The sequence below is a fragment of the Serinus canaria genome, chromosome 5 (assembly GCF_022539315.1).
Source record: "Serinus canaria isolate serCan28SL12 chromosome 5, serCan2020, whole genome shotgun sequence".
In the NCBI taxonomy this organism is placed as follows: Eukaryota; Metazoa; Chordata; class Aves; order Passeriformes; family Fringillidae; genus Serinus; species Serinus canaria.
Window position 1 is genome coordinate 58,285,516 of NC_066319.1, and position 8,713 is coordinate 58,294,228.

An 8,713-nucleotide genomic window follows, 5' to 3' on the forward strand; every position below is an offset into this window, starting at 1 on the left:
AACTCAACTAGACAAACAAACCCACAAAAAAAAAAAAAAAAAAAAGTCCCCACAAAAGAATCTCGTGGGTCTGGCAGAGAAAAATAAATCAAAACACAACTCCAAGAAGGTCAGGGGTTGGGAGTCCCGTGGGGCCAGGAGGTACCGGCCGGGGTACCCCGGGTACCAACTTTCCACGAAGAAAGAAGAGGGGGATAAAAGAAAAAAAAGAAAAAAAAAAAAAACCAAACCAAAAAAACCCAAACAAATACAACCCAGCGGCCAAAGTGGGAGCGGCTCCGACGGGCAGGGCTGAGTCGGTTCTGGGCGAGGGGCTATTTTGTTTGTTTGCTTGTTTGTTTGTTTGTTTGTTTTATTTCCCCTCCTCTCCCCTCCCTCCTTCCCTTCTGCCGCCTCCTTCCTCCTCCTTTCTGGGAGGAAAGGATTAAAAAAAAAAAAAACCAACCCAAAACCAAGCCACACCACCCATCATCCGCCCAGCCCAGCCCCGAGCATCCCAAACCTGCTCCTGCACACCCGGGCTGCACCGCCGGCGCTAAAGTCCAAGGACAAGCACGTTGGATCGCACGCAGCCAGGCTCGGAGAGAGCCACAAAGAAGAGAATTAATTGCTATAACTTCATTAACATAGGTCACCCCGTTAAAATGATCGAGGCGCTGCAGTTTTTTCCCCCCATTGTCACAAAGTGAGGAAAGTCTGTGAGCGCTCCCTCCCTCCGACCTCAGCCGCCTCCATCCTCCTGCCTTTTGCCAGAGCTTTATTTTCGGGGTGCTGGGACCCGGGAGAAGTTGAGCGAGGACGGGAGGTGCCAGGGGAACATCCCGGTGCCCGGTTCGGGTGTGCCCGGCAGCGGGAACCCCCTGGGCCCTCCTCACCCTCAGCCCGTCACCGCTCATAAATTATTTCGATTAAAAACATGTGCACGTCCCCGTTTGCAAATTCAACCCGAATTTGAGTCCCATTCCACACCCTCATCCCTATGTATCCTTACAAATAAAATTAAAAATGCATTCATGTCGTCCCCCAGGTGACTCTATTTCCCCTCTTCCAGGGGGGACTTGGCCCCTGGCAGGTGGAATTGGGGTGCGGCCGATCCGTGGGTGCGGCTGGGGGGACCCGGGGCTGGGGGACCCCGCTCTGTGCTGGGGGGGATTCTCCCCTTGGCTCCCGCGGGTTTCCTCTCACCCATCTCCTGCTGCTCAGCCCAGGGCTCCTGCTAGGCTCCGTGTCCCCCCTTCACAAATATTTACTTCTATACATTAATATCTTTTGTTGGTGGCGTTGTTATTATTATTAAAGCCGCCCCCCAGCCTTTTGCTGACCCCCCTTCCTCGCCTTCCCCGGGCAATTCGCTAATTCCATCTCTGCTGTCCATCACATTAATTTCCACAATGACTTCATCTGCTCCACTCCATAATGTATATTTTTAAACCGAGCAGGTTCTTTTAATGTATATTCTGGTGTCATTTCGGTGGCTGTTATTTCTCTCTGGATTGTCCCCCCGGTACAGCAGCGGCCTGTTTTTTCCTCCCCCTGTGTGTGTTTTTATTATTTTCCCCCTGGCTTAGATGTGTCAATCACTCTCTCCCTGCCATTGGTTGGAGAGTTTGCGTCAAAAAGTTGCCAGAGAGGCGCTTTCTCAGCAAAGCTCCCTGAGAGAGGTAGAGACCTTCAGCTCCAACGCACCCTGCCACTATTATTAAAAATAAAATCACTTTGACCAGCTCCAGCACCGGCCAGCTCTGTATGTACCGAGCCCAGACCCCGAGCATCCCCGCATCCCTCTCCTGCACCGTCCCCTCCCCTTTTTCCCCATTTATTCTCCTTTTTCAAACATTTTTTCTCCACCCCCCCTCCGCCCCCCCCTTTCCCCCCGATGTCGTGGGCATGTGCATGCGGCGAGCTCTCTAACCTCCCGCTTTGTGCTTTCTCTCCCAGCTCAGCCCGAGCTCTGAATTTGGCGAGGATCCGGGAGCAGGTTTCCCCCTTCGCCCCCCAGCCCTGCCCGCGGCTCCGGCGAGGCTCGCAGGTAAGTCCGACCCGCTGGCTCCATCCTTCCTCGGGGGCATCGCTGGGCGGCCAGGAATGCAGGGAGAGGGAAATTAAAATTATAAATAATTTTTTTTTTAATGATGATTTTTTTTGAAATCGCCTGTGTGCCGTGGGGGTCTCTGTGGCAAGGAGCCGGCGGCTCCCGCCGGAGCTGCCCGGGAGAGGCCGGGCCGGGCCGGGCGGAGGCGGCCCCGGCTCGGGCACAGCCGGCGGCCCCGGGTCGGTGCTCGGCAGGGACTGGGAGCTGCAGGATCAGAGGGCGAAGGGCAAAACCGGCAAGTCGGGGGCGCTCCCCATCGCCCACCGAGCCCCCCGAGCCTCGTCCCCCGCGGCCGGGCGCGGAGCCGCTCGCTCTGCGCGGGCAGGCGCGGGGCTTCTCCGCCTTTCCCTCGGCTACGTGATTTTTCTTCGGCCTATTCCTTTGGCCTGTAGTTATTTCCTGACCTCAAGCTGGACTTTTAAAATTAGGGGATAAAAAACCCAAAAAACCAAAAAACAAACGGGGAGGAATTTTTCCCCTCTTCCGACTCCTACTTGAGAACCCTTTCATCCTCCTCCTCTTCCTCGCGATGCGGAGACTCAGCAAAGTAATTTGCAAAGGTGTTTCTGAGCACTCACGGCCCGGGAGAACGGGGCTGGAGAGCGCAGGGAGAGAAATCTTCAAGGCATTTAGGGCCGGAGCTTCACGATTTGGTATGGGAGAAACGGATGGCAGGAATGGCATCCAGGTCGGAGAGGGGCTGGAGCTGGTATCCATCTCCCTAATTTTATTTTATTTTATTTTATTTTATTTTATTTTAATTTTTTTATGCTTTGGGAAAGCGCTTCCTAAAGGCACCGACCGCGAGTAACGCGCCCCGGCCTCTCCTCTGGATTCGCCCCGCGCTGACAAAGAGAAAGTCGGGAAAAGTCCTTGTGCACCGGCACAAGTTTCTTTAGAACTAAAACCCTCCTTGGCTGCTGAGGTTTATTTCGATTTCGGCTGCTTAGAGAAGTTGAGGCTTATTATTTATTTATTTTGAAAGGTGCAACTCTAGTTAAAAAAAAAAAATAGAAAAAAATGGGGGGAAAAAGCACTTAAAAAATGCGGCCGGGTGCTGCTGGGCGGCAGGGACGGGCCAGGCGGAGGTGGCTGCCCGCCGAGCCCGGCTCTGCCTCTCCCGGTCCTGGAGAGGGGCAGCGGCCGCGGAGCAGCGCGGAGGTTCGGAGGTGAAGAGCTGGGGACCGCCCGGTAGAGCCCGTGACGGGTCCATCCCCACCGCCTTTGCACCGGGGCAAAATTCGCATGTTGGGAAATATCACCTCAAACAGCCCCTCCAGCGCGAAAAAAAAAAAAAAAAAAAAAAAAAGATTTGCTTTAAAAAAAAAAAAAAAAATTAAATTTTTTAAAATGACAGAAATTCGTTGGAGCGCTGCGAGGGCAGGGAACGCGGCTGTCGTTTGCAAAACAAAAGGAAACAAATTCCCTTTTCTACCTTGGCACCTTTCCCCCTGCCCTCCGCGGGAGCTGCTCCGCGGCCCGGCCGAGCCCCCCCGGCCCCCGCAGCGCGGCCGGGGCAGGGGCGCAGGCTGCGCGCCCGGGCGCGGATCGCTGCCCCGCATTAATCACCGGGGCGAGCAGCGGAGCCGGGGCCGGTGGCTCGTAATTAGGGAGCGTGTGCCGCCCGGATTATCTCGTTAGTTTATCAAGAAAACATTTATTATAATTAATTCTCGGACGGGGTAATTATTATTGAGCGAGGGCAGAGCAACTGGTAGCCGGGATCTGTGCGGAGCGGGGGGGGAGCGGGAGGAGGGGGAAAGGTGACAGATTGCGGAGTGGAGCCGTTGCTCCGCGGGCTGCGGGGCGGCCCCGGGATGCGCGGCCGCGGCCGAGGGGCTCCGCGGGCGGCCGCGCCGGGCTGGCGCCTCGGTGGGATGCCGCCGAATTTAACCGAACGGAGCTTTAGGGTTGTGTTTTTGGGGAGGAGGTGTTTGAGTTTGTTTTTCTTTTTTTTCTTTTTTTAATTGTGTTTTCTTTTTTTTTAATTTTTTTTTTTTAATTTTTGTTCGCTCGTTTTGAAGCGGGCAGCAACCCCCGCTTCGCTCTCCCTCGCGTCTTGCGCGTGGAACAGAGCGGCGGCCGCGTAGCGGGGCTCCCCCCTCGGTAGAACCGTCCCCGTTCGGCCTCCCCCGGGGGGTGATGCTAAATTCGGGGCCCGACCGTGCGCACCCCGCTCTGGATGCGCGCTGCCTCCTCCGCCTAGGGCGGTTGTGCGCGGCAAATCCCTTCCCCGAGGGGAGAAGGGGAAGCTCCGCGCCGCGGAGAGCCCGCACCGACGGCGCTGCCGGGGGTGCAGCGGGGCAGGAGCCCCCCGGCAGCACTTGGCCCACCCTGGGAGTCGGCTGGGCTGAAACACGGAGTTTTGGGGTGTTTCGGGGAGAAAGTTCTGCTGGAGTTCGTTTTCCCGACGGCCGCTGGGAATGGAGGGAATAGCGAGCTTTTGCTCAAAAAAGCTTTTTTAAAAAAAAAAAAATCTGGGGGAAAAAACAGCCTAAACATTTTTAGGAGTCCCGATTGGATCCACTGCCGTACTTTTTTTTTTCCCTTTTTTTTCTGGCGGAGGGTGTGTTTGGGTCCCCCCTCGTTCCCGGGTGCAGAGAGCCCGGTCCCGTCGGGGCAGTGGGATGGGACCGGGACAGCCCGAGCGGTGTTCGGGGGAGCCGCTCGCCCGCCGGGGCTGTCCCGGGGCCGCTCACCACCGAGGTGTTTGTTTAGCTTCAGCTCCGTCATCAAGAGTTTCTTGAAAGCCTAATAAATCTGTTACTTGCCTCCAAATCTAATTACCCGGAGTACTAATTAGGTGCAAATGGCCGGTGGAAATTACTGCAGACGTGGACTGATGGCGGGAGAGCAGAAAAGTTTGGCTCTTCCCGAGCGGGCATTTGAGCTCTGAAATGCAGCAACGTCGGGGGGAAGGAGAAAAGGGGGAGAAGGGGGGAAGGTTTGAATGTTGCCCAAACCTGGGATAATTAAAGTCCTTGCAAGAGACTAGTGGAGAGATAGGTTTCTTGAATTGTTTCTTTGTTTCTCACCCTTGGGCTTTGTTATCTGCATTATTTATTTAGCCGAGGGGTTCTTTGTGTCTGCCAATGGCCCCAATCAAGTTTTGCTTGAGACAATTAGCCGGTGCCCGGCCGGGAATCCTATGCAAATGCCCCCGGCCGCCGTACAATGCGGGCAGTTGAAGGCATGGGGGGTTTTGTTCGGGCAGTAATTACTGGCTGGGATGTGCCCCCCCTTCCCTCCCCTCCTCGCCCTTTTTGGGGAGAGATGCCTGTATCTAGTCAGTCTCTCCCAGCTCCCAAATCCTGTTGGGGTCCGAGCGGGAGGATTGACGGGGTGGGGAGGCAGCGAGGATAAAAGCGGGGGGTTGGGCGGGGGGGCAGCGATCTGGCCTGACTCCCCCCTTCATCCCTGCATTGCTCCCTCCTCTTCCTCCTGCGCAGGCACCTGGCAGCCCCCCCCACGCCCGACGGCTCCAGCAGGCACCGCCCGGGGCAGGCAGGGCGCTCGGCCGGCTCCCCCTCGCCCGGATTTCGGCCAACTCTCCTCCCCGCCACAACTTTAGCATGATGTCTTATCTTAAGCAACCACCTTATGCAGTCAATGGCCTGAGTCTCACAACCTCGGGCATGGATTTGTTGCATCCGTCCGTCGGTTATCCCGGTAAGCCACGTTTTTCTTCCCTCCTACATCTATTTGCTCCACGCAGGAGAAGCCGCTGGGATTTTGGAGGCACAACATGCCCAGGGATCACTCTGGCTTGGGTGGGTGAGGGCGTGGGGTCCCTCTGTCTCCCTTCTTCCTCACCCCTAACTTTTTATGGGTGAAAGGAGCTGCAAACAGGGCAGAGCCCCGGGCTGGGGATGGTGCCAAGATGCTCGGAACGCGCGCTGGGGAGATGTGGGGTTGGCATTGCCGCTCTGTGGGGCTAATCCTGGGGCTGAGGAACGCCTGGGAGAGGGCAGAAAATGTGGGTGCCCCCCTGGGGAAGGGGCTGGAGGGGACCCCGGGGTCTAAGGGGCCGCTGACTGACAGCCAGGGCCTCTGGCTCCGTTCGCAGCCACCCCGCGGAAGCAGCGGCGGGAGCGCACGACCTTCACCCGGGCGCAGCTGGATGTGCTGGAGGCTCTTTTCGCCAAGACCCGCTACCCCGACATCTTCATGCGGGAGGAGGTGGCTCTGAAAATCAACCTGCCCGAGTCCAGAGTGCAGGTAGGATGCGGAGAGCCCTGCCTGCCCTCCCCCTGCATACCCCGTGAAGGGCTCGGACTGGCCTGTACCCGACAGTGAGGGACTGGAGGGGATGGGTTTAGGGCATGGGTTCAGTCCTGAAGCCAAATCAAGCCCTGGTGGGGTGAAGAAGCCTCAGAGATGGGTGGGGGTTCAGTGAGGGGATGTGGTGGCATTTTGCACCCCCAGGGCTGGAGTGTGCTCCCCCTTTGTCCCTCTGCACTGAGGGGGTGTTGTGCAGATCCTGGATCCCAGATCTTGGACCTTCCGCATCTATCCCCAGCACCCGCAAATCCCAGCCCGTCCTGCGGACATGTGGGGGCCCTGCAGAAGCCGTAAAAGATACCCCCTTCCCGAGGGATCACCACATCCCTGGAGCTGGGCCAGACTGGGATCCCAGCTCACACCAGTACAGACTGGGGGCTTCCTGCCCCTCTGAGGGGACTTTGATGAGAGAGGGGCTGCCTTGGTGGAGGCATCCCCTCTCCTGGGGCTGGGCTGTGTCTGCTCTGCAAGAGCCTGCAGGGACCCCATCCAGGCAGCATTTTGGAGGTGCTGCTGGCAGGGCAGGAGGGTCCTGCCTCCTCTGGGACATAGAACACCCCAGCAGCAGGGGCAGGGCATCTCCAAAGCCATCCCTTCCACTTGCCTTCCAGCGAGGCTTCCCGAGGCTGTGTGGTGCCGTGTTCCCGTGGAGCATGGTGGCTGGGATCGGGATACCCCCATCCCAAACCTCATCCTCCTCCCCAAAAAACCTCCCCAGAGCCAGTAAGCCCCCTTGGGCCCTGCTAAGGGAAGGGGAGATGGGCTGAGGGGCCAATTCTGACCGATGGGGTGACAGCAGATAGCCTGTCTGGAGGGTAAATGAGACATCTTTGCCCCCCTCCCCATCCTGAACCTCTGCTTCCCTAATTGTTCCCTCCTTTTCTGATGTTCTATTGTTTCTAATTAAGGGCTCGACTTCAATAGGCCTTACACTGTGATTCCTGGGGGTCCTCGGCTGGTAAACAGCAAAGAGGGAATGCTTCCCCCTCTCCCCAAAAGTGTCCTTATTAAGGAGTTTGATTTGTGATTTCCACTTGTTATTACTGCTAATGATCTCAGGGAGGGGGAGCCCCGGAGCTTTTCTGTGCAGCAGCCTGCAACCCTCGCTCTTGGGGACAGTTTTTGGTGTCCCTCCCCGGCGAGGTCTCCCTGCCACCATCTCTTCCCCGCCTCGGGTTTGCTCATCCCTAACCCCAGGCTTTTCTCTCTCCCTCCCTCGTGTCTCTGCCTCAAGGTGTGGTTTAAAAACCGCCGAGCCAAATGCCGGCAGCAGCAGCAGCAGCAGCAGAACGGGGGCCAGAACAAGGTACGGCCGGCAAAGAAGAAGAATTCTCCAGCCCGGGAAGTGAGCTCAGAGAGCGGGACCAGCGGGCAGTTCACTCCCCCCTCCAGCACCTCAGTCCCCACCATCTCCAGCAGCAGTGCCCCTGTGTCCATCTGGAGCCCGGCGTCCATCTCCCCGCTCTCAGACCCCCTGTCCACCTCTTCCTCCTGCATGCAGAGATCCTATCCCATGACCTACACCCAGGCATCAGGCTACAGCCAAGGATACGCTGGATCGACCTCCTATTTCGGAGGGATGGACTGTGGATCTTACTTGACCCCTATGCACCACCAGCTGCCCGGGCCGGGGGCCACCCTGAGTCCCATGGGCGCCAACGCGGTCACCAGCCACCTCAACCAGTCTCCAGCCTCCCTCTCCACCCAGGGCTATGGAGCCTCCAGTTTGGGCTTTAACTCCACCACCGATTGCTTGGATTATAAAGACCAAACCGCCTCCTGGAAGTTAAACTTCAATGCTGACTGCTTGGATTATAAGGACCAGACGTCGTCATGGAAGTTCCAGGTTTTGTGAAGAACCTTTGTGGTACCGAGAGAAACCGCGACGAGAACGAACAGGCTGGGCTGAGTGCTCCAGTTTTAGTCAGGTCTTGGTTAAATTAAAGAGAAAAATAACTCCATGGACAAACAAACGAACAAAAAACTGACAGCAACAAGAGGGGGACAGTGTTGGTGTGATCCCGTTCAGACTCATCTCCTGCTCAGACGCTCTGGAAAAGGAATAATAAAGAGGAAAAACGGAGGAGGAAGGCCTTAAACGGACAGATCATCTAGTGAGCAGAAACCAGACAGACCCATCTGTGTTCTTTCTAGTTTTAGCCAATTGTTGGGTTTCTTTGTTTGGAAGAGGTGGGAGATCTTCCCACCTGAGGGCCAGTTTTAAAAAAAGAAAAAAAAAAAAAAAGAGTCTAGGTTTTTATTTCTTTTTTTGTGTGTGCTTGGAAAGATGATCCTTCACCCAGAGGTTTCCAATGTGTTAGCCAACCCTCGGTTAAAATA

At 56.4% G+C, this 8,713-nt stretch overlaps 1 protein-coding gene across 2 annotated transcripts; it reads left to right on the forward strand.

The window, feature by feature from the left end:
• The first annotated feature begins 5,664 nt into the window (after positions 1-5,664).
• Positions 5,665-8,228, forward strand: OTX2 (orthodenticle homeobox 2). 2 transcript variants are annotated; one of them, XM_009101639.4, is made up of 3 exons: positions 5,665-5,761; positions 6,138-6,310; positions 7,608-8,228. In XM_009101639.4, the coding sequence occupies exons 1-3, from the start codon at positions 5,665-5,667 to the stop codon at positions 8,226-8,228; spliced, it is 891 nt and encodes a 296-aa protein (XP_009099887.1). The 2 variants fall into 2 exon arrangements, with proteins under 2 accessions (XP_009099887.1, XP_009099888.1); XM_009101640.4 differs by having other exon boundaries at positions 6,159-6,310.
• Positions 8,229-8,713: the final 485 nt, after the last annotated feature.